The sequence below is a fragment of the Abrus precatorius genome, unplaced genomic scaffold (genome assembly GCF_003935025.1).
Source record: "Abrus precatorius isolate BTA unplaced genomic scaffold, Abrus_2018 Scaffold6, whole genome shotgun sequence".
NCBI classification, from domain to species: domain Eukaryota; kingdom Viridiplantae; phylum Streptophyta; class Magnoliopsida; order Fabales; family Fabaceae; genus Abrus; species Abrus precatorius.
In genome coordinates, this window is record NW_020874406.1 from 21,437,532 (window position 1) to 21,462,106 (window position 24,575).

Below are 24,575 nucleotides of genomic sequence, written 5' to 3' on the forward strand. Positions count from 1 at the left end.
TTTTCTTTGCATATATTCCGCATATTTGCGTCCATTGAACCTGTGACTGTGAGGCCATCGACGTAGTTTGAAATCGTCTGCTCCAACTGGCTTCTCTGTTGCCACCCTTTGGTAATATTTTCTGTTTGTTTCCCGGGAAAATATAACTAGTTGCTCCAAGAAAATTTCCTGCATATTTTCTTCATAGTTTGTTTCATTCGAAATCTGACTGAAAACAAAAACGCATGTCCACACGACACCCACATGTTATTTCCTGCTTCCATTTTTAATACCTTACTTTCTCGCAATACCCAGATAAGAAATGGTGTAGTTGAAGTCCAATTCGGGCAAAATTTTACTAATTTTGAGGGGAAAATGAAACCTTTTCTTTTGTTGTTTTGTGGGGTATGAATTTTCAAATTATGATTTTGAAGCTTCATAATTTCCACTCATGTATTGGAATCAATGCAGGAATATTCTCAAGGGTAAATTTGTGTTTCGGTTTTACCCTTTTGGGTTGAGAGACTGAGGAATCATTTTTTGACTTCTCAAAAATGGTGCAAGGTGTGTCACTGAGCACTTTGGCGACCTGTGGAAAAAGCAGGTTCTGTGGATCATCACCATTTTTTATGGCACCCTTTGAGCCTTTTAAGAGATCCCAGATTGCCTCTGCCACTGGCAGAAGCTTGGTTTGGAATCAGTGTGTGCAAAGCTTGTTCTTAATTGGGTATCCTTATGTTTCAAGGCAGAGTGATTTTAAGGCTGAGGCAGCATGGATGTTTAGAGGGGGAGAACAAGGGTTGGATGCAAGTGCAGAGCACAGTGAAAGTGCTAATGAGGATATCTTGATGTTCTTCTTTCAGCTAGACTTAGCCACAAGAGTACAGGTCTGGCTGCTTTTACTCTTACTGTAAGCAGTTAAGTGGTGTATTGGTTCTCTCAAATTGATGGAAGAATTCTGAATACTTCGTTTGTTTCAAACTTCTGAATGTCAGTATGCTTTAAATATGGAGCAGTATGACATTGCACAGCAGCTGAGAAACAAACTTACTGAGGTTAGATGAATTAACCAGTTATCCTGTGTTGGTATCCTATATGGCTGGCTCTACCATGTTATGCTCTACCGATGAGTTTCTGTCAGTGATTTAAATTTCTTTTGTTGTTTGTCGCCCTTGAATTGTGTGTATGAATATGAATCTAGTCCCTTTATGACTTGAATTAAAGCATGCGTCCCAGTGTATGTATCATTGTCTATCTACATGTCTTCAAGTTTTGTAAATTTTGTGGGACTGGTGCACTGAATGACTTGCAACTTGTTTGGTGAAATATTGTTTTTGGAAGGTCGAAGAAGAGGTAATCAAGCAAAAACAATCAAAAAGGGGCTTGTCTTCAAAAAGTGAAGCTCAAGATAAAGCTCTAAGCATTATACGTCTTCGGTGAATTTTCTTCATCCTTTGTGTCAAGCCAATTTGTTCTTGATGATTAACCAGCTCTTTATTTTCTTCCAGATATGTGTAATCCAACTTGAATACTAATATTGATTTTAATTCTGTTTCCCTTGCAGTTCAGACCTCCAGAATGCTATTGAGAATGAGGATTATGCATTGGCTGCTGAATTACGTGATGAAATTTCCAAACTTGAAGCAGAGTCTCTAGCTGCATCAGCTAAAGCTTTGGCACATGAAAATGCAAAATATGCATTCCGCTTAGGGCAGAGAGTGAGACATAAAAAATTTGGTAAGTAGTTGAGAATTGAGATGCCTTCCATCAAATACGACCAATTATTATTAATTGCATTTCAAGCATGCAATATGATCTAACCATAACAATGATGCTCATTGGTTGTACTCTGAATCTTTTCAATGGCTCAAGTTAATATTATGGAGCTACAGTTGCCTTACCCAACTTGTAGGCTTGGAAAATCTAAATTATCAATAATGCAGGCAAAAAGAACCTGATTGGCAACACCTTGTAAACCTTTCATATGGATGTACACATTGATAAGTTGAATATTTCATAATTGTGGAGGATATGATTTCTTTCCCCCTTCCTTCATTATTGCAGGCTATAAAGCTGTGATCTGTGGAATGGATCCAGTATGCTGTGAATCAAGTTCATGGATGGAAAATGCACAGGTTAAGAAATTGTCTCGAGGTTCCACTCAACCATTTTATCAGGTTTGATTGACTTCGGCATACAAATTGACTGGCATGAATTATTCTTTCTGTGGTCAAAGTTAACTTTTAACTAATTTATTTTACTCTAATTATAAGCCAGCTGATTCATCTTTTTACTCTTCAATTCTTACTAATTATAGTAGTTCAATCTGCAGAAATCAGAACAGATCGTGCAATGCAAATACTGTGTAGTAGTTATTAACTAATCAATAGCATATTGTGAAAATGCTAGCACAAGGGATTTCATCACTAATTATTCTGTGTCTGTTATTAAGGTTCTCTTTGATTGTCTCTGTTATTGTTTGATAGGCTGCATCGAGGTGGTGGAAAGACCATGTACTTCTTTAAATTGTTTCTCTTCATACTGAGCAAACATTTTGTATAAAACATCATTTTCATGATTATTTGCATGCAAGACAATGTTGTTGGAAATGTATTTATTCTTTGTTGATCTATTGTTAGATCAATTTATCTTATTTTGTTAATAGTTGAATTGGCTTTGATTAAGAGGCGTGGTGGCCTTTAATTGGTTTTACTTCTTCTACTGTCCAGGTTCTCATTGACGTACATGCTGAACCAAATCTATTGGTGGCTTATGGTAAAGCTGGATTACTCAATTCCTCAGGCTTATGTATTTATGAAAATATTATTATTATTAATTTAATCAACTAATAGAAAAAAGTATTTTATATAAAAATAATTTAAAGAGGAGTGGTAATAGACATTTTGGACTGGCAATAGACTCTCCCTAGATTTAGTGGTGTCTATTATTTACTCGTTGATATTTTGTCATTTATTTTCTATTGCTTATCTCTGTAGTACGTACAGTTAGCAGACCAAATATTATTACAACTGCTTTGATAAACGTGGTTTTTGATGTATGGGTTTCCATTATGTTCTTGGTTTCTTCTTGAAGACAAATAAATAATAACTTTCATGTTGATTTTTCTCAATTTCTCTTTGCAGTTCCAGAGGAGAATCTCTTAAAAGATGACAAACCAGACATGGTGAGTAAATCTATACTTGAAATACTTGCATTATGCTATTATTTTAGTCATTTAATTGGCGCTTTTAACTGTATCCAGGGAAGGTTTGATCATCCCTACATCTCTTTTTTATTCTATGGAATGGATTCAGCTGGAGATTTCATCCCAATTAAGCAACTACGAGAGAAATACAATAGACCACGGCATGAAATACCCCTTGATCCACCAAATGATGAAGATGGAGGAAAAGCTTAAATTACTGATGTGAGGCTATATGCAATGTTCATCTGCTTTTTTTGACAATTTATTGAAGGAATTGGTTGACAGGCTTTGCAGGAAACTTAATGACAGGAAAGCATTCGTAGTGTTGCTTGTACAAATGATATGACACTTTTTCTTTGTGGTCACTCACATTAATATTGTGTTGCAAAACTTTTCATTTTCCATTCCTTAATCGGCAGTGAAGGTACTTATTATCTAACCTTACCTTCATATGTGTGTGTGTGTGTGTGTGTAATATGTATAGTGTTATCCGAAGAAAAGTTACCTCCTATTTTTATCTTGAAATGGGATAGGTTATGCATATAACTGAGCTTGTTTTACCCTGTTCCAATTCCAGCCTTTAAGAGCTAATTGAATTTTTTCCGGGTGTAATTCATTGCATTGTGATGATCATATGAATATCATTTGGAGGTTTATCAAAGACACAATCTTACACAATAGTACATTCACAGCACTAGTCAGTAGTCACCTCCCAGCTATGTTGGATGGGCATTTAGGATGCTTTCTGATGCACAACTTTTTAAGCTCTTGTTGAACAAGCTCATTTTAAATACTAGCTTATGTTATAAACAGTTTATTTTGATAAGTTATATCACAAAGCTTATTGAAATGAGTTGAAAAGAGTTTATAGGAATTATATATTATTTTTATCAGTTATTCATAAGTTCTTTTAAATGGGCTCTTAATGTTTGCCGAAATGAGATTTTGTCGGACTGTGATAGTAGTCAGTGTTTGCTATTAGAGCAGCATCTTGTACATTTGCAATTACTGTCAACTGTTAGTTACTAGAGTAGTTTTTTTTTTTTGTTGTTGATTTTTCGTAGTTGCTTCCCAAGTTAGTTGGTGACAGACTGATCTTTCCAAACAGTATCAAACATCAAAGTGGAGTTTTTCTCAACTACATTTTTCCATACACAAATCTTTAAATCAAATTACAAATCACATGCTTAGAGAATTCTTATTTTAACTTTGTTTTATACACTCAAACCAACATGTTGGTTTCTTATAGTACCAGAAGGCATTTGAAATTAATTTTGAAAATTAAGTTCTAGTAAATAATAATTTTTTTTAAAAATATATTGATAGTGAGATTAAGTTCAATAGTATTAAATGCGGATAAAATTTTTGTTATAATAATTTGTAAAAAATTATAATTCAATTAATTTTAATTTTTTTTTATTGTCTGTGTATTTTGATCAAATGTTCTTTATAGAAAAATACAATGAAAAAATAATATTGAACTAAAGAATTTAAATTGGGTGTGAAAAGAAAAAAAAATGCAAAGAGTAACTCCCCGTTAGTAGAAGTCTTCAAGCCTAGTTTATCAAAAAGGCCAAGATAAATTCACTTGACAAATTAAAATTTATATTTTACTTTTTAAGGATATGTTTGAAAATAAGGTTTTGAAAGAAAAAGACTTGTGATAATTACATGATTAATATATTAAATATATCTTAATATATTAATTTATATATTTTATTTAAATAGATATTAATTTTAAATATAAAATTTATCTTCTTTTTTCTCTATTTTAAGATTTTTCTTTTCAAACAACTCTTAAATGTTATATTAAATCTTTGATGTCAAAATTATGACCATCCTTTTATACATATTTTTACAATGTATATACTTATTTTGGATTGAAAAAATATATCTTAATGCTGATAATGATTTTAAGGATGATGAAGTTTTATATTAAATAAAATATAGACATTATTTTTAAGGATAATAGTATTTTTATTTTATTTTTTGTTAGATAGCTGAAAAAATAAACCACTTGACTCATTTAAGTAATTTATTACATGCAATAGATGAAGTTAAATATTCTTTTTAACTTCTTATTAGCTTTTACATTTTTTTCTACTATAGTGAACAAAAATTATTAGTAAATTTTCGAACTAGGATACATATCAAATGATTTAACAAAATGGATAAATTAGACAATACATTTTCTACAACCCGTCAAACAAATTTGCGTTATAGTATATTAGAAAAAGGTGACTCACAGCTAACATATGTCATTCAAGGGGGTTGATAAGACATGTCATTGCAGAAGTTATTAATGGTGAAGGAATTATTCAAATAGATTTTGACATGTATCAATAATTGGAGGAATTACTCATATCAAAGAGGAGTCATTCGAAGATATATTGACACGTTCAAACATTTAATTTTAGTAGATCATAAAAAAAACTTTAATTTAATTTTAATTTACAGTCTAGATTTCTTGGCATACGTTGAAACTAGCCTAATTAGATAGATTTTAAACAAAATATAAACGTTACCTTTTAGATGCATTTTATTATTACTTTTTAATTAAAATCAATATTTTATTTTAATAAAATATGTATATTTAATATTATTAATTTAAAACTTAAACTTTTAATAAATAACAAAAAAACACCTGAAAATTTACACATGTACTTCTGCCGTTTTTAATCTCCTAAAACCCCTTCAACTCCAATGTATCTATCCTTGAAATTTTCCCTTGTTACCAATCTGTCCTAGATGCTTCCCGCTCATTTTCTTCAGTCTCATATGTTCAACCATTTGCAACCGAAACACACAGAAAAAGAGATGCCACTGTACATGCCATTGTTCAGATCATGTTCAACCATAAGAACACTCACCCAGCTTCATGCCCACCTCGTTGTCAATGGCCTCCACAACGATCCACTTGCCTCTACAAAGCTTCTTGATTCCTACGCCCAAATGGGTTCTCTCCATTCATCAAGACTTGTTTTTTATGCACACCCATTTCCTGATTCCTTCATGTTGGGGGTTCTCATCAAGTGTTACCTCTGGAACCACTTGTTTCACCAAGTGCTTTCGCTTTACCATCACTACTTTCAAATGGGTTCCCACCTCACCAAAAACTGTAGCTTTATATACCCTTCTGTTTTGAGAGCTACTTCTGGTGTTGGTGACTTGGTTATGGGCAGAAAAGTGCATGGTAGGATAGTTAAGTCTGGGTTTAGCTCTGATCATATTATTGGAACTTCGTTGCTTGGAATGTATGGGGGATTGTGCTGTTTAGATGATGCTCGGAAGGTGTTTGATGGAATGTGTGAGAGAGATTTGGTTTCTTGGAGTTCTGTTGTATCTTGTTATGTTGAGAATGGGCGACCGAGTGAAGGATTGGAGATGTTGGGTTGGATGGTCTCTGAGGGAATTAGACCTGACTCGGTTACGTTGCTAAGTGTGGCCGAGGCTTCTGCCAAAGTTGGTAGCTTGAGTTTAGCAAAATCTGTCCATGGATATGTGATTAGGAATGGGATGGTTGGTGATTTGAGTTTGAGGAATTCTCTTATTGTTATGTACAGCCAGTGTGGAGACGTCTGTAGAGCAGAAGGGGTCTTTGAAAGCCTCGCTGATCGAAGTACTGCATGTTGGACTTCTATGATTTCGTCATATAATCAAAACGGGTGCTTTGATGAAGCAATAGATGCTTTTGTTCAGATGCAGGAATCAGAAGTAGAACCTAATGCAGTGACAATGATTAGTGTTCTGTATTGTTGTGCTAGGGTAGGTTGGTTAAGAGAGGGGAAGTCGGTTCATTGCTTTATTTTAAGGAAAGAAATGGATGCCACTGATATTGATCTGGTACCTGCACTGATAGATTTTTATGCTGCATGTTGGAAAATAAGCAGTTGTGAAAAACTTCTTCATTTGATGGGAAACAGCAATGTTGTATCATGGAACACACTTGTATCATTTTATGCTCGGGAGAGTTTAAATGAGGAGGCCATGACACTCTTTGCTCGTATGTTGGCAAAGGGGATAATGCCAGACTCATATAGCTTAGCAAGTACTATTTCAGCGAGTGCGAATGCTGGTTCAATACAATTTGGACAGAAGATACATGGTCATGTCATGAAAAGAGGCTTCATGGACGAATTTGTTCAGAACTCCTTGATGGATATGTATTCAAAATGTGGCTTTGTAGATTTGGCATACACAATTTTTGACAAAATGATGCACAAAAGCATTGTGGCATGGAACTGTATGATTTGTGGGTTTTCTCAAAATGGCATATCAGTAGAAGCACTCAAGCTATTTGATGAGATGTACTTCAATTGTCTTGACATCAATGAAGTAACCTTCTTAAGTGCGATTCAAGCTTGCTCAAATTCAGGTTATCTTGAGAAGGGAAAATGGGTTCACCATAAGATCATTGTATCTGGCATGCAGAAGGATCCTTATATTGATACAGCTCTGGTTGACATGTACGCCAAGTGTGGAGACCTTAAAACGGCACAAGGCGTCTTTGATAGCATGCCTGAGAAAAGTATAGTGTCATGGAGTGTCATGATTGCTGCTTATGGCATACATGGTCAAATAATTGCTGCCACCACCCTCTTCACTAAAATGGTAGAGTCGGATATTAAACCAAATGAAGTAACCTTCATGAATATCTTATCTGCATGTAGGCATGCTGGATCAGTGGAGGAAGGGAAGTTATATTTTAACTCAATGAGGGATTATGGCATAGTGCCCAATGCAGAACATTTTGCCTCTATAGTTGACCTTCTAAGCCGCGCCGGCGATATCAACGGGGCATATGAAATAATTAAGTCCACATACATGCCTGTAGATGCTAGCATTTGGGGCGCTCTACTGAATGGATGTCGCATACATGGGAGGATAGACTTGATTAAGAACATTGAAAAAGAACTTGGAGAAATAAGTACAGATGATACAGGGTACTACACGTTGTTATCTAACATATATACTGAAGGTGGAAACTGGTATGAATCCAGAAAGGTGAGATCAAGAATGGAAGGAATGGGCCTAAAGAAGGTCCCTGGGTACAGTACAATTGAGATAGGTAGGAAAATCTACAGATTTGGATCTGGAGATACTTCTGAATGGCAAATGAATGAAATTTATAAATTTTTGGAAAATTTTCACAGTATAGCACAGGAACAAGGATGTGATGTAGAATGCTATGGTGCAATGTATGGTACTAGTATGTTTTTTGAGGATTATAGTTGTTATAACTTGCAGACAGAAACTAACCATTGCATTTGGAATAAATCAGTCCCATTTTAGAATGATAACATGTTTTTCAGGAAAATGTTTAGAGAGATTATTCTGTTAGTGTTCTTTCATTGCTGCAATTCAAGGCCAGCAACATACGGGAGAAAATATTTAAAATAACGTAGCAATACATAGTTGCTATATTACAGACAATTCGTCATAACTTGGCAATGGTATAAAATTACCACTTCAGCATTTAAAATCAGTGACCCACTTTAGCATACTCATGAAAGATTAACTGCTCAAGAACTCTATCTAATATTGATGGTAAACATCACTTAGACTATTTTATTTTTATACAAGCTAACAGAAGTAATAACAATTTTGTTAATTTAAGCTATTAGAACTGACTTTAAAAATGTATAAACAACATGTTTTTATTGAAAATATAACATTTTTACATTTTCAAAACAACAAATAATATGGTAATTAAAAAGTAACACTTCTAGTTACTTATTTTCACCTCTGAAGTAACATTTTAATAATAATAATAATTAACTCTCCTGTCAACCCATATTTTTAGTAGTGGCCAATAATAATCTTTTGATCAAATTTTGTGAATTTATTAAAAATATAAATTGATTTCTTAACATGAATAATAAAATTTATCTAAAGAAAAATAATTCTTTAATTTTTAAATTTCTTTTAGTTCTTTATAATTTTTTAATTTGGTTCATTAATCAACTGTGGTCATAAATTATGATTTTTTGTTAGTTAGAATATTTTTTACTGTAACAATTAACAAATAAAAATTTAAAAAAAGATCAAAATAAAAAAATCAATTGAAATAAAAAGGTAAAATTAAATTATTAATTTTACTTTCAACTAACTATAAAAAAAATTATTAATTTGGTCAACTATGAAGATTTGACATGACATAGGAAAAGAAAAAGAAAAGGGTAGGTGGTGGGGAAAAAGACAAAATAAATGGGGTATGAATTTATGATAAGTTAGGTGATAGGAATGAAAAGAAAAGTAGCTTTGTAATTTTATATATATAGAGAGAGAGATACAGAAGTTAAGTAATAAGTAGAAAGAAGTACGAAGCAACAACAAGAACGAATCAGAAACACTTTCCATTCTTCCACTGTTTTGTTCTGTTTTGTTGGTACCACACACACCACAATATCCAAATATCCCTTCTTCCCTCTTTCTCTGTCCCACACAACATTCAATAACAATATATAATCATTTACATTTTCCACCACTCTCATGTAACTCTTTTTCTTTTAAATATTTTTGTTATAAATTAATAAACGATGTTTTGATATAATTAAAAATAGTATTTTTGAAAAAATGAATTTTAGTATTATTAATATCTTCAGTTCTGCAATTTCTTATTTTCTAAACTATGATGTAAATTAAAAATATGTTCAGGCCAAAATTAACCACATTTATGTTATTAATCATCATATTTCTGTAACTTAATCAAGACGTTATAACGTAGTTAGGTAATATGTAGTCAATTTTGTCAATCGATTTTTTCAAATTAATGTTTTTTTTCTGTGTCTTTTTCCTGTTTAAAAGTGTTTAACTAGAACTTAAGAATGAATTATATTTAAAAAATAATAATTGATTTTTATTTTTAAGACTTTATACTTTTTTGGTAAACGAAGTTTGTTTTCAATCTCTTTCACTTGACGGAAATTTGTTGAATTTTAACATCCTTTTAAATTTAGGGTTTTCTAAACATTTCTTTTTATCTAATTTTCTTCATTTCTCATATTTAATTGTACAAATGTAGTAACTAGATGGAAGATTTTTCAAACATATCAATAAGAGTGATTCAGTATTTTGCCTAAAATTAATTTTTGTTTGATTTATAATTTAATCAAAATCACAAAGAACTAAAATTTATTTTTTAAACTATAAAGAATTAACTTCAACTATAACCAAATCATAAGGAGTTTTTTGCTACTTAATCCAATTTTTTATAGAACTAAATTTCTTAAAAAGTTTTAAAGCAAGATACTTAAAAAAAGTTTTTAATGAAAAACAGATTGATTCAAATATTAAAGTAATTTTTAAAAAATATTACATAGATTTTTATATCTTTCTCTTTAGACTGAGTGAGAGAGAGAGATTTGTCCATTTTTCTCCTTTCTCTTTTCCATTACAAAAAGTTTAAGAAAAAAGTAATAATGCATAAAAGGTAATATTTTGTTAAACAAATATATATTACCTAATAATATTCTTTACAATAATAACTGAGCCTTTGTATAAGTAATCAATCCCTTTTTTATTAAAGATTACAGAATTTAATATTATTAAATATTATAATTTTTAATTTAAAAATAAAAATATTATTAACGGGTTAGAATAACAATGTGCACTTGCTTTAAATAATTGTGTTTGGCATCTTGTGTTTTTCACTCCTGCTCTATTTTCTTGACCATGTGACCAATCTGGCATGTAGCAGGTCAGAAAACGAACAAGGCCACAACTTTTTCCTTTTTCTTTCTATTTTTTGAGTTAAAGAGAGAAAAGTAAAAAACAAAAGATGGCCATTTCTAGCCATCCAAATGTCTTGTCCTAATACTGCCAGAATCAAAAATGTTATCTGCAAGCATGCCTTTGCTTTTGTTTTTATGGGTTGGCACTTCAAAAGACTCTTCATTTATCTTCTTCATTCTGCATGTTACTTTACAGATTACATTTGTTGCACAACTTTTCACGTCTATTACAAGTATATGATTATAGATTGCTCCTATTTTTTTTTCCATGTACACTACAAGTATTCCTAAACTAAATTTGTTAATTATAATAGACTTAGTAAAATATTGTTGTTCTTATTTTCTTAATTTACCCGCTTTTTTCTTAACATATATTTTTTTTCTCAAGTCAATGAAAAGGTGCTTATCAACCAGACTAAATTAGTTTCCAGGAAAAAAAATTGTCCAATTTAATTTGTAAAAACTGATAAATTATTGTACTCAGCAATTTATTTTAACCGCTAAATGCTTTTATTTAGCCTTTGTTTGAACAGTGGGACAAAATAGAAATGAAAATAGAATTTTTAAATAAATTAATGGTGTTTGAATTCATAGAAATAAAAATGAAACGAAAATGGATACTTTTTTCATATGTTAGGATGAATTGAAATATGAAGAGAAAAATTTATACCTAAAATATTAAAAGAACGTAATACTGTAATAATTATTTACCAAAATCCAATTCACGCAATGAGATAAGAGCGTTTTATAACAAGAACAGAATAGAACAATAATAATGGCCCCTATTCCATTTCATGGCAATGAGAGAAAGGAATGTAAATATGTGAGTCCCACTGAAAATTAGACAATTTCAAACATTATTTCCAGGCCAATCAAATCATGGAAATGAGCTAAAATAGAAGAATTCCACTCCCTCATCTGTCAACCCATCCCATTTTGTTTAGTATTAATGTCTTGTTACCAAGCAATCTTTAGGGCAAGATCAATTAAATTTACTGGGGTTTAATTTGATGAGTGTATGTTCCAATAAATAAGTTTGATGACAGATCAGCCTGTGTTTGGGATACTTGTCTCTAAAACAGACGAGTCTAGGAATACTTGTAGGATACACTTAAAAAAATAGCAAAATTCTATAATCATTTCCAGTAATATAAAGAGCTATATAATATTTATAAAAATAAATAAAAGATTGACACATTATATGACTAAAAATTTATCATTTTATGACTTTCATTTTAAAAAAAAATGAAACTAGAGAATAATAATTAGAAATAAAAATTTTACCCCTCACAAATTTTCACCAACCAACATGCAACAAAGTTAACAAACTATTTATGTATCACATTGCAGGGGGCATTCCTCTCAGACAAACAGGGAGAGCTACATTGCACTACCAAATACTTCACACTTCAATAATTTACTCATGTTCAAGCTATGTGTGATATATAGCCTGAGACTCCACCAATGATGAGAGACAAGTTTGAAGTTTGATCATTTTTTTCCCTCTAGCCACCAGTGGCCAATTTCGAGAAGGCCATAAAGAAAGAAAAGAGAAAATCTTGTAGGTAACTCTCTCTACACACACCAATCTTTAAGATTAATTTTAAGCATAGAATATAGTAATCATTTAAAAAAATATATTACACTTTTGTATTCTCAATAAATAAATGTAAAATCAACATTCAGAACTAATGTCAACATTTTTCTTAAAATAGAAAAAAGAAACTTACTAGAATAATAGGGATTTGCAAACAATGGAAAAAAAAATTGTACATATTTAACATTGTGATTCCTTGATAATCATAAAACAGATCATAGAAAATCCATTTTACACTCAAAATGAGCTGTCATTAAGGACAATTAATATATCCATAACAAAGAAACAAATGCAATTCTCATGCATCAGAAGAAATCATTAGTACTTAGCAATAAAATCATTAGTAAAAATCCCAGAAAGAGAGAGCAGTGAATTGAAGGAACGCTGGTATATATCTCAACAGTTCTATAAAGAGATAAACAGAAGAAATCATGCAACATTATTTGAGAATAATACAAGTTGGTACCACCCAAAGACTGAGAATCAAGCATTTACCCAAATGCGGGTTGAAGAACTTTACAAGAGAAATCCCCATGCCTGAGAACATCATCTCCTCCATCAATTTGGATGGAAACTGGCCCTGCTTACCTCTATAAATTTTCTTCTAAAATTTTAAGCCTCTTATGGTGATTAGGTTAACGGGATCAATGGAGGGTTACCGGCTGGGCACCTCTGTCTACGGGGCCTTCTGGTTGTCTTGCCCCAACCTGTTAGGCTTCTATCTTCCAATCCAACTTCAATATTGTTAAGGTGGTGCATCAATGGGGTGCTAGTTTCATTGGTTGCTGCTGGAGTTGAGGGAGAGGGGGTAATCTGTGCCCGCCGCCTCCCCCTTCCACTGCCATTCCTAGATGAGCTTCTCCTAGTTAATCCTGAATGCCACGAATGACCTGTTGCTCTCATAAGCCCTCCAAATGTCTGAAGATCCTCTGTCACTTGGTGCCTCGATAAAGATGCAAGGCCTGGAAGGATGTCCCTTTGGAAGTCTCTCCGCTGCCTCCCCCTCCTTTTCCGAGTAGGTAACATAGTTGTTGTTTCTTCCACTTTGAAGTTTTCAGGAACAAGAGGCTTGGGCATGTAGTCCTCTTCCTTGGTCTCTGCCATTTTCAATGTCATGGTCTCAAAGTAATCCATTCCTTCGGAGGAACACTCCTTGTTATCCTCACCCTCTTTTTCCCTCAAAATATCACACTTGCCTTCAAGATTATCTTTGCATGAGAAAACAAAGTCTGCAAACCAATTTAGCGGGTCTGCCATTGGACTTTCCGATGAACTACTGTTGCTGATCACACCATCCACTTGATCACAGGAAAGAGATGACAGTATAACAATTGTCTCTGCTGCATTCGTCATAAGTTCATCATCCTTTGACTGTTCATCTGTGTCTTGTGAAACTTGTGATGATGATCCAGGAGTTTCAAGCTGCTTTTCTTCAGGAACACCGTCCTCCTCTGTCTCAGGAATGGCAGGGGCTTCAAGATCTATTTCTGCCTTCATTTTCACATTGTCACTTAGTAAAGTTGTGAGAGATCCTTCATCCTCACTCATACTCAAGTTCAAATCAATTTGGTTTCTAGACTCTGCTTCTGTTGTAGGAGATCTTGTCTTGCAAGCAGCAGTTTCAGTGAATGCTTCTTTGTCCAACTCAAGAAGACCAGCATCACAAGGCAAGTTAATATCAAGTATTTGTTTTTTCTTATTCTTTTCTGCTGCTTCTGCATCAAATGGATTAATAATTGACACAGAGGGAGAAGTGATTGAAGACACGACCTTGGGAGAAATATGAGGCATATCAAATATGGGAACACCAAGAATTTTCTTATGGCTAGAGCTTTCATTTATCTCCACCCTCTTTGGCTCAATATTATTAGAACACAACACTGAGGCAGCATTGTGTATGAACTTTCCACTGGTCCCCTTTCGAATTTCATCTTTGTTGGACAATGAGGCAGTATGGAATAAACTTGACTCTACTGCAGTGTTTTGTACTTCATCCTTACGAGTTATCTTCCCTCTGAGCCAAGGCAACACCGCATGATGCTCCTCATGCTTTTGTTCTTCATCCATTATCCCAACACCTGACTGAGGAACAATGATATTGGATGAACCATTTGGAAGCAGCACATTCAAGTCAATGTCTTTTCCAGACTTCATGTCGTTGCAATTTGAACCCTTGCAGTATTTTGATGAACCATAGTTGAAGAAAGCATCAGAAATTATTTTACTGTCGTTATTATGATTGAAGTCATAGCTGATTGAAGAGACAGTTGCCGATGGTTCCTTGGACCCAGATGAAGACCCATGGTGAAATCCATTCTGCATCGGTACCTCACATTGAAAACCTGGGCTGCACTTTGAGTTGATATTTAGAGGCAAACTATCTTCGAATATCCCATTGCTTTGATGTGATTGGGAACTTCTATTTAAAGCACCAAATGCATTTAGACATGGAGGTGTCTGAATTGACGTCAACTTCTGGCTTAGGCTGCTACTTGGCATTTCCCAAGAAGAAGCCGAATGAGACCAAGACTTGGATAAATCAGAAGGAGCAACTGCAAAAAGACCAGGTCTATGTAATGGTACCACAGACTCAGGTTGCGAGTGTTCATGATTTCCTTCACTGATACGTAAATCACTAACTGTCTTTTCCCTCCACATGTCACCCTTGTTTTGACCACTTAGATAATAAGACGCAGGTTCATGAACTTTGCTAAGTGCATCTTGCATTGTTTGGGAAGGTAAAGGTGATTTCTCCAGTTTGAGGACTTGAGGAACAGGTTGTGTGTTAGCTTGCCCTGTCAACATTAGCAACATGATTGTCAGGCACATTTTTTCTCAGATATCAACATCAATACTTGATTGGTGCCGGATAAAAGAGAAAGAAAAGTGAACTCCAAACAAATAAAAAATAAAAAAGATGCACACAAAAATCAGCTTTGTTAAATTTTAATTGACGCAAAAAGATCCAAATTTACTAATAACATGGAAGAAGAAGAAAGGCAACAAAGTTTATAGTAATTCATTATCTCCACTCCAACAAGTCCGGTGAAAAGCCAAGCTCTTTAGTTCCTCCTGTATCTTTAATAAGCTTATTGTAATAAAATCACAATAAGACAAACTAACCTTAATTCATTATTAGCTTTTTCTTAAACAATAATTTTCCTACCAGTCCTTTCAGTTATTAATTAGACAACCACTTTCCAAATTCAATATACCAAATTATTTAAATAAAAAACAACTAAGTTTGGGTGGAAGTGGGAGAGGAATAAAAAGTCTAACCTGCCCCAACCACTGATGGATGCCACCCTTTTCCGCTGCCATTGTTCTCCAAATATCCATTATTTCGAGCCCAAATGTCAGTTCCATGACGTGAATTGGGCAATTGTTCCCTAGACAAACCAAAAAACTCTGACTTTTGTTTAGCAGAGGCAGAGAGATCAGAGCATTCAGTAGCCCCTTGGCAAGCATTATGGCTCAGAAGGTGAACATAAGGAGAATTGTATGTTTCTTCCATTTGAACAGGTTCATTTAAGTCAGCCAAACTATTTCTTCTCCTCAAAGACTGCTCAGGTCTTGAAATGTCCTGCTTGCCAATCTGCCCACCATTGCCACAAAAAAGTTTCCCATTACTCTCCCTTCCACTTTTACAATTTCTATCAGGATGAAATAATGATGGACCGCTTATCTTTTCATTGCTGAATTTTTCACTTTCCTCGGTTTCAATGTACTCATCAGCAGGGAGCTGAAGGTCAAACATTTTTCTCCTCACCTTTGAGGGCCTGGACTCAAGCACCTCAATATCTTTTGAACTACACCCATTTGGGGACGGAAATAAACTAGCTTGTTGGCTGATTCCTTTAATAGAACCCAAAGGAGAATGAGTGCCTTCAACTCCTGAAACAGATGTTTTGGCACAAGTAGAATTTCCCACAGGAAAGCCAGAAATATGCCATTTATGTCCATCTTCAGTCGTTACTTGAGATGTCAAGGGACATGTGGAAAATGATGCCTCAACAGGTATTTGGTTTCTATGCAAATCTTTCCTTTTAAACTCATTCATTAAATCCTTTTGTATTCCATATAATCGGTGAAGTTCGTTAACCTGCTTGACAATACACAAGCTTAAATATATCAACAGGTTCACCAATCATGGTGCGCAGAAAGAAATTAAGCTTAACAAGACCACCCCCTAGAACCATGTTAAAAGAAAACTGTACATCTAAAAATGAGCAAGCGTAATTTTGTAACAAAGTATTGATGATAAGTTACTAAGTTATCAGTTGCCACTGCAGCAATTGAAAAGATGCATGGAAAAAACAAAATTCACAAAAAAAAAAAAATGGGCCTATCTTTTATTTTTCAATTGAATAACAAGACTCAATTCTTAAACACCCCATCCACACACGCCATACTATTCATGCTGCAGGAACAGGGATAAACAAAAAAAGTCGGAAACTGGAACTGCCATACCTGATTCTTAAATATGGCCTCATGCTCAAGCATCATCCGCTTCACAACATCCTTATCATATGCTGAACATGCATCAACATTAGCACTTGGCAGATAATTATTATAATACTGTCCATTTGTTAGTGATTTATCCCCATAAAATAAGGGCCAGCCACAACTACTAGATTCCTCATTAAGATCTCTCATCGAGTAATATCCTGGAAGATTCTGGACTTTGGTTCCCATTCCTGATAATTGATCACATTTACATGCAAATTAGTATTCCATAGCACAAATCAACATTTAAAAACACCTCACTTCATCAACTACACACCCAATCTACAAAAAATGGTCAAATATCTAGATAACACAAATCCAGACTTAATGACATAACATGGAATGATAGCACAGAATCCCAGTAAGCTGTATATCCAGAAATTTTGTTATTTCATTTTAAATTATCTTCATTAATATCACTCAAATGGTTGAGTAAACTTCTCAATAGACAAAGATTTTCTGCATTTCAATGTCCCTTTAAAAATGAGGGTATAAAAATAAAGAATATATAAAAAATAGCATGATACCAAACTGATACTAAAAGCATAATGATAAAGAGCCTACATGAGCTAAGTTTCATGGAAGATTATATGAATCAGTGCCTACTACTTTCAACACTAAAACTCAACTTTTATTATGTGGATGTACCTAATCCAATATAGGAAAGACATGACATGCATTTAAGAAAGAATTTAATTAGAAACAAGAATTTTGGAATTAGCTACATAACATGTGTGATAAATTCTAAAATGTTGTAGGACATGACATAACAATTACTACTTCAGACAAACCATAAACAGTTGAGAATTCATGTGTACCAAAAAATTTGGGGTTGGGAAGGATAGTAACACAAGAAACACCCTTGAAGATAAGACTTTATGTTGCCAACTGTATAAATGTATTACTGTTACATTATACGTGCATATTAAAGGATTGTAAGAACGTTGATCATTATTATTGCCATGAAAAACCTACAAACAACGGTCAATCAGATATTGTGGTTTAGGACCATTGACCAATATATCCCTAGTAGACTCCAACAACTTGCTAAAGATACAACAATAACCTTTAACCCTATCCTAATGCACCAATCAGATCAGAACATATAAAGTGGCCTTATTTATCCAACTTAGAAATGCTTCATAACATCGAAAACCAGGCAAATGCTATTGGCATATTTCAATATTTTTGTTATTGAAAACTTTGACCAAGAATAATAGTGGTCAACTTGGATAATTGAACATACATTTCCAAGCCTGTAACTAATCATTTTGTGGAAGCAATAACCACAGCTGCAAAACCACATTCAAAGAAGAATGGATAATGTTTATAAATTCTTTCACTCCCCTACCAAAGCAGACAACAGCTGAAACATACTCATAAAAACAGGACAAGCACAAGCAATTCCAATAAATCTTGATAAAGTAGATGACTTTCTATAATTCGAGATTTGTCGATGCTTCCAAATGCATTAAACCCATTCATACTTCACCAATTAATTTTGGGCATGAGAATTTTCTAAAATCTTTGCAAAAAATTTATGAAAAACCTGCGTCGTATGGAGCACTTACAAACCAGTCACATCATAAATTCATCCACAACATTAGGGAACACAGGCCCTTCAGTTCAATTCAGAGTCCAAAAGATTGAAGAATTAAACAAAGGAATGAACGAACGACAACACTGAATTAAACAGATCCAACACAATTATTATCTAAACCACCACAACAGTGAATGTTTTCAGCCAGAAGAAGCATTTGAAAGACAAATTAAACATCAGAAAACTCTACCAACAAATTCAAAGTAAAATTGGAAAAAAAAAATAAGAAAAACAAAAACAGCTATGCTCTGGAGTTCATTCGAATAATTCTCTAAACAACAGGAATCCCAAGGAATTTTCATCGTACTCAAAACAGAACCATTATAAAATAATAAAACCAAAATCATCAAATAAAGAAAATACATAAATAATATGTAAATTAAATAAAATATTCAGAGAGAGCATAAGTAAATTTACCTCAGACCCACATCCTCTAAACACCTTCTCTTTAGAATCTCACAGATTCTACCATTCAAGGAACCAACTCCGTCAGAGAAAAAAGAAACTCAGAGCCTTTTTGGACTGGCACTATTTGAAACCCAAAAGGGTAACTACAACTAAAACCAATAACTATTAGAGAATTTCTTTTCACACCCCCGTTTTTCCTATTTACACTCTCAAAATTTTTTGGTGTTGCTTCCGGAAATTAAATTTTAGAAGTGATTTCACTTCCAAAATTTAATTTCCGAAAGAAAATTCAATACATTTCCAAAATTGAACTTTAAAAAAAGAACTTCCGAAAATTTAGTTTCCAGAGTAATATTTCTAAAATTAATTTTTATAAAATAAAGTATGGAATGTAAAAAGAAAGGCCCTAACAATTATGAGACAAATAACAGAGTGGGTGTCGTTGCAAAGCCATTGAAGAGGCTTAGATCGTCATCAGGTAGAAGAAAAGGAGAAGATTTCGATCTGCTGGGCCAGTCACTCTCTCTCTCAGACACACACACACACACACACACACACACACAAATACACAAGGAGAAGAGAAAAATGGAGTTTTTTAGAGAGAGAACCACTTTAAGAGAGAGAGAGATCCCAGATAATAAATCTTCACACTAACAAACGACCTTCTAAGAACAGTGACATGAAATTTGTCAACATCCGGTCTCTTTTTATTCTTTGCTTTTTCATGCTCCATTCTCTCTCTCTTCCCTTCTTTACCATTTATATAAAAAATGTTTTAATTTCTAAATATTTGTTCATATTTATATCACTAACAAATGGTCATTTTTAGATTCTCTTCCCCTTGTGTGCTTTTCGCTAAGCGTATAGTATCATTTATTAATTGGATTTCTATCCTCTTGTATTATTTAATAATAATAAGACTATATAAGAGAGAGAAAAATATAAAATTTATTAAATTTAATTAATGAGTCTTATAATTAATTATAATAAATTCTTGTCAAATATTATATTATCAAACAGATAACTAAAAATGTCAATATAACCATCTTTTATTTACTTCATATACATATATGAATATATATGTAACAATTTCTTTTTATCTTTTTGGTCAAAAGTTAAAAGCTTACTTTTGAGTTGTAATTGATTTGATGTATCCACATAAGAATTAGGTTATGGGAGAAAAAAGTTTCTTCTTATCAAATTTTTATTTAATAAATATATATATGATCTAAATAATATTAAAAATAAATTTATCACTTAATTAATCTTAATTTACCACAAAATTAATTCAAAATATTTTGTTTTTCCAGAAGAAAATATGATGTTTGAAAGAAAAAAAAAATTCTAAAAGCAAAATTAGTCTACTCTTACAAGAAATTTAACTTAACAATTAACTATTGAACAAATTATTATGATATAAATAATGTCAAAAATAGATTACTGTGCAATTAACATTAATTCACAATTACATGAATCTAAATTATTTTTAAAAACAGTTTAATATTTTTATTGTATTTTACTTTTAATATATACAGAACACAAATCATGATTAAAGTGAACACGTAATTTTTTTTATTTTCATACACAGCTCACATAAAAAAATTACCAAACTTTGACACAGTAAAAATATTCAAAATAATAATAAATAAATAAAAACAAAATAATTTATATCAAATGTATAAAAAAGTAATTGACGCGATATTGTATTTTTTCAATTAATGACCTCATTTATTATTATTATCTATATGTTTATTTTTAACTTATAATTCCATTTGTTTATTTTAAATATAATATTTTAATAAAAAAATATAAACACAGATGTATTTACTAGTTATTATTATTAGACAACTTACAGAACATTTATGCCTAGAATCGTAAAGAAATGGAACTGCTCATTATTTTCTCGTAGGCTCAAATTTAAATATTTTTCTTTTTAAAGAAAAATAAATAAAAACTTTTTCTTTTTATTAAAAAATGCCAAATCCAAACCAACAGTTGCATCCTGACTCATTTATCATTTTATTGATTTGAGTGCATTTTAATTCATGTTTCAATTATTATAAATTTATATTTATTTCATTATTATTAATTATAATTTTTATGTTAAATTTATCTTTAAAATTCTTCACTATGTTTTTAAACATGTATTTATTTCTCTTTTATCATTTTTTATATTTAACCTTTTTATGCATGTAAATTTATATATAATAATTTTTACCAACTTTTTTAAATGTATCTACCGTATTACATTTTTTTAGTAAAAAAATTATTTATTCATTTTTAGTAGTTTTCAGAAAACATGCGGACGGGGAGTGCTCCGTTTGCAGCAGCGGCAAGGGAGAATAGAACTTGCAATCCCACCGTGTGGTTGGTTCCCAGGAGGCAAGAGAACAACAGTGACTATACCGGGAGAATACAGTTCTGCTTGATTCACTAGGGTTGTAAGGAGATAGCAACTGCCGGTGGAGGAGATTGAAGTGTGACGAGGGTGGCTTCACCATTTGATAATGATCTAAGCTCACTGGTGAGGCAGTGGTGGCCGATGGTGAAAGCGGAGCAACTGTGACTTCCGGGGAGGTATGGGAGATTCCCCTTTTTTATTTATTATGTATTTTTATTTGTTGCAGAACTATTAAAAGGGAATAAAGCAGAGAGTTTTATTGAGTCTGTGAGTGTTTGTTATGAGCGAGAACAATGGTAATAATAGGAGTGTGTAAAACATGTAATTTGAATCACAATACTTAGAATTGAAACGGTTTAAAATAATTGAGAAAAAGAAACTTACTTGATTTGGTTCTCCTATTTGCGTTTTGCTTCTGTTGTTCTCTCCCTTTTTTTGTTCTCTCGGGGGTTTCCTGTGAATGTGTGCTTACTTCTGTTTTCTGAAAGGTGTGTTCTCTCTATATCTTCCTCTGTGCCTTCTTTTACTTTTTTCTGACAACTTGTACTTTCTCTAATCTTTTCTTAGTTTTCTAAAACTCTCAATCAGATTCTAAGAACTTTGTGATTTTCTGCCTGTTTTTCTCTCTCACCCTTTTTATTCTCATTGACCCCTGTAATAACCTTATCATCAAGCTAATAACTTTCCTGATCTCCTTTTTTTTTAATTAAGGAAATTACGAATAAATGAAAAAAAATTCAGATAAAAGTAGGTATTTGCAATAATAATAAAATTATGTAAAATTTTTTTATCAACGATACTTTGGTGTAAATGAGACTAAAATAGTTATATTAGTTTGTCTTGAGATTTATATTGATTATATTTTTATTAAAAAAATTAGCTTTTTTTACTTTTTGAATTTTTTATATTTAAGTATTATGATACGATTTTGTTAAATTTAACTTTTAAATTTAAGTTTAAATATGTATTGATTGTACTTTATATCTATGTAATAAATACTTTATCTTTTATAAAATTTTACTAATTTTAAATGTTTAACCTTAATTCCAAGATTTGAAGTTAACAATATATATGGTATTTATATAAAAATATGCTTTTATTAACATAATCTTAAAGTATGAATTTAAACATTTAAAATTTATATTTTTTATTTAAAAATACATTCATTATATTAAAAACAAAAAATAATTAAATTTTATTTTTTAAAATTAAAACTGAGTTTAATAAAATTAGATTAAAAAAATGTAATGTGTATTTTTTTTAAATCATGAAGTGTACATATAAAAAATATATAAAATAAAGTAATTTTTCTAATACATATTTAAAATACAAAAAATTTAAAAATAAAAAATTATAAAAAATATTTATTATTTTAAATTTATAAAAAAAGTATTATTATTGTTAAAATTTTAATACAATATATTTAATATTTTTCAACGCATGTTAAGAAAATATGTGTAATATTTGAATAAAAAGTGAGATACAAAATTCAAGATATTCAGGTGAGTATGTGTTTTGATGTGCTTCCAACAAGCACAACAAACTTGACAAACCCAAACTTTTTCTAAGCTAGTTGTTAAGGTTCCATTAGGACTAATTAAGTGATTGATTAGTGTTAATTTTGTATGCCCCTCCAAAGTGTTTGAGATAAAGAGGGGGCAAAAAGTTGTCATTTTTAAGCAGTGTGTTAATTGGCTAATGGAGCAGCAGACAACAAGTGGGCCCCATCAAACTTTGGAAAAGATGAGGTTTTTTTAAGAAGGTTTGGTTATTAAAAATGCCCTTTTGGGTACCAAGGAATTACAAGAATGCTATTTAGGTGTTGAGAAAATTCCATCAATAAAATTTTTTAATATATATTTAATAATTGAATAAAATTTATTAAAAATTATAAAAATATAAAATAAACATTAAATTAATTTTTTAAAATATGTTTAAAAAAAGTATATTATTAGTTATTTTTTTGTGTTGTTGGGTGAGACACTTTTTGATTGGTGGAAGGATCCTCTTCCTTTGGCTGAGTGCATTCTGAGTACTTGGCTTTAATTGGTACCTCTTTCATTAAGAAAGAAACAAATGCAGAAGCACCATAGATTTTGATTCTCCCACACACGTGCCTACTTTTATGGTTCAACCATCTTCATTGTGCCCAAAGTTGCACAGCTTTTAATTAAATGCTTAATTAAAATTTATTGCACATTAGCCCAACAATAATTGTAATTAACTACATCAAATTTACACTATTTTTCCGTGTTAATGCAAAATGAAAATCAAGTCCAAAATTAATTTCCACATAAATAACTTTAAATATTGGGTTTAAATGTCTAAAATAATAAATTTTATTTAAAATTAAATATTTATTATATTTTTTATCTTTAATGCAATTATTTTTAATAGTTATTCAAAGGCCCAACAATAATTGTAATTAATTACATCAAGTTTACACTTTATTTTTCCAAAATGATGGAAAGCAAGTCCAAAATTAATTTCCACGTAAATCTTTCGGTTTTATAACTTTAAGTATTGGATTTAAATGTCCACACCATAATTTTATTTAAAATTAAATGGTTTATTAAAAATAAAACTAATTTTTATTTTAAATTATAAAAAAATCAATGCATATAATTTACAATAATTTAAATGATTTATTAGGATGTATTTAATCTTTTATAACACATTCTTGAATACATGTTAAAAAATTAAAATAATAAAACAAATTTTAAATTTTGTTATGTCTATAAATTTTATTGTTACTTTTATTAAAAAAATATTAAATAAATTTTATATTTTTAAATAATAAATACTTATACTTCTTAATTTAATACATGTTTTATAAGTTAACAGAATAATTATTAGAAATATTTATAAGAGAATATAACAAAACTCATATTTTTTATTAATAATTAATCGTAGATATTTTAACTCAATTTTAAGAGTTGAAAATTGGTAATATTTAATATATATTAATTTTTAAATTTTTAAATTTTTAAATTTTTAAATTTTTAAATTTTTAACATAAATTATTATATAATTTTTTATTTTATATATTTGAACAAATATTCAGAAGGATAAATTATAAATGCAAAATATAAGAAGGATGTAAGATAGAGTTTTGTGATTTCATATAAAAATAAAACTATTTTCAA

The 24,575-nt window shown here is 31.3% G+C and overlaps 3 protein-coding genes across 4 annotated transcripts; 2 read left to right on the forward strand and 1 right to left on the reverse strand.

Annotated features, from left to right (window-relative positions):
* Positions 1-8: 8 nt before the first annotated feature.
* LOC113868450 (clp protease adapter protein ClpF, chloroplastic) lies at positions 9-8,323 on the forward strand. 2 transcript variants are annotated; one of them, XR_003505376.1, is made up of 11 exons: positions 43-111; positions 451-866; positions 975-1,034; positions 1,321-1,415; positions 1,544-1,716; positions 2,044-2,156; positions 2,709-2,754; positions 3,123-3,163; positions 3,242-3,406; positions 3,470-3,608; positions 5,933-8,323. XR_003505376.1 is itself a non-coding variant. In XM_027504039.1 (9 exons), the coding sequence occupies exons 2-9, from the start codon at positions 534-536 to the stop codon at positions 3,395-3,397; spliced, it is 1,017 nt and encodes a 338-aa protein (XP_027359840.1). In that variant the 5' UTR covers positions 9-111; positions 451-533; the 3' UTR covers positions 3,398-3,841. The 2 variants fall into 2 exon arrangements, 1 of the variants encoding a protein (XP_027359840.1); XM_027504039.1 differs by lacking the exon at positions 5,933-8,323 and having other exon boundaries at positions 9-111; positions 3,242-3,841.
* LOC113870383 (putative pentatricopeptide repeat-containing protein At1g69350, mitochondrial) lies at positions 43-8,476 on the forward strand. The gene is made up of 11 exons (XM_027506978.1): positions 43-111; positions 451-866; positions 975-1,034; positions 1,321-1,415; positions 1,544-1,716; positions 2,044-2,156; positions 2,709-2,754; positions 3,123-3,163; positions 3,242-3,406; positions 3,470-3,608; positions 5,933-8,476. Exon 11 carries the CDS (start codon positions 5,933-5,935, stop codon positions 8,474-8,476), a length of 2,544 nt encoding a protein of 847 aa, XP_027362779.1. The 5' UTR covers positions 43-111; positions 451-866; positions 975-1,034; positions 1,321-1,415; positions 1,544-1,716; positions 2,044-2,156; positions 2,709-2,754; positions 3,123-3,163; positions 3,242-3,406; positions 3,470-3,608.
* A 4,359-nt stretch (positions 8,477-12,835) lies between these two features.
* On the reverse strand, positions 12,836-21,920 carry LOC113869242. Its single transcript, XM_027505474.1, has 4 exons — positions 21,814-21,920; positions 16,985-17,211; positions 15,794-16,616; positions 12,836-15,309 (listed from the first exon to the last, which is right to left on the reverse strand). Exons 2-4 carry the CDS (start codon positions 17,207-17,209, stop codon positions 13,145-13,147), a joined length of 3,213 nt encoding a protein of 1,070 aa, XP_027361275.1. The 5' UTR covers positions 17,210-17,211; positions 21,814-21,920; the 3' UTR covers positions 12,836-13,144.
* Positions 21,921-24,575: the final 2,655 nt, after the last annotated feature.

Excerpts from the sequence above, each read along its gene's own strand:
- LOC113868450 (XM_027504039.1), top strand. The coding sequence starts at position 534 with ATGGTGCAAGGTGTGTCACTGAGCACTTTGGCGACCTGTGGAAAAAGC. Across the intron at positions 867-974 it reads ACTTAGCCACAAGAGTACAG|TATGCTTTAAATATGGAGCA; the intron begins GTCTGGCTGCTT and ends TCTGAATGTCAG. Across the intron at positions 1,416-1,543 it reads CTAAGCATTATACGTCTTCG|TTCAGACCTCCAGAATGCTA; the intron begins GTGAATTTTCTT and ends TTTCCCTTGCAG.
- LOC113870383 (XM_027506978.1), top strand. The coding sequence starts at position 5,933 with ATGCTTCCCGCTCATTTTCTTCAGTCTCATATGTTCAACCATTTGCAA.
- LOC113869242 (XM_027505474.1), bottom strand. The coding sequence starts at position 17,209 with ATGGGAACCAAAGTCCAGAATCTTCCAGGATATTACTCGATGAGAGAT. Across the intron at positions 16,617-16,984 it reads AGGCCATATTTAAGAATCAG|GTTAACGAACTTCACCGATT; the intron begins GTATGGCAGTTC and ends ATTGTCAAGCAG. Across the intron at positions 15,310-15,793 it reads TCCATCAGTGGTTGGGGCAG|GGCAAGCTAACACACAACCT; the intron begins GTTAGACTTTTT and ends TAATGTTGACAG.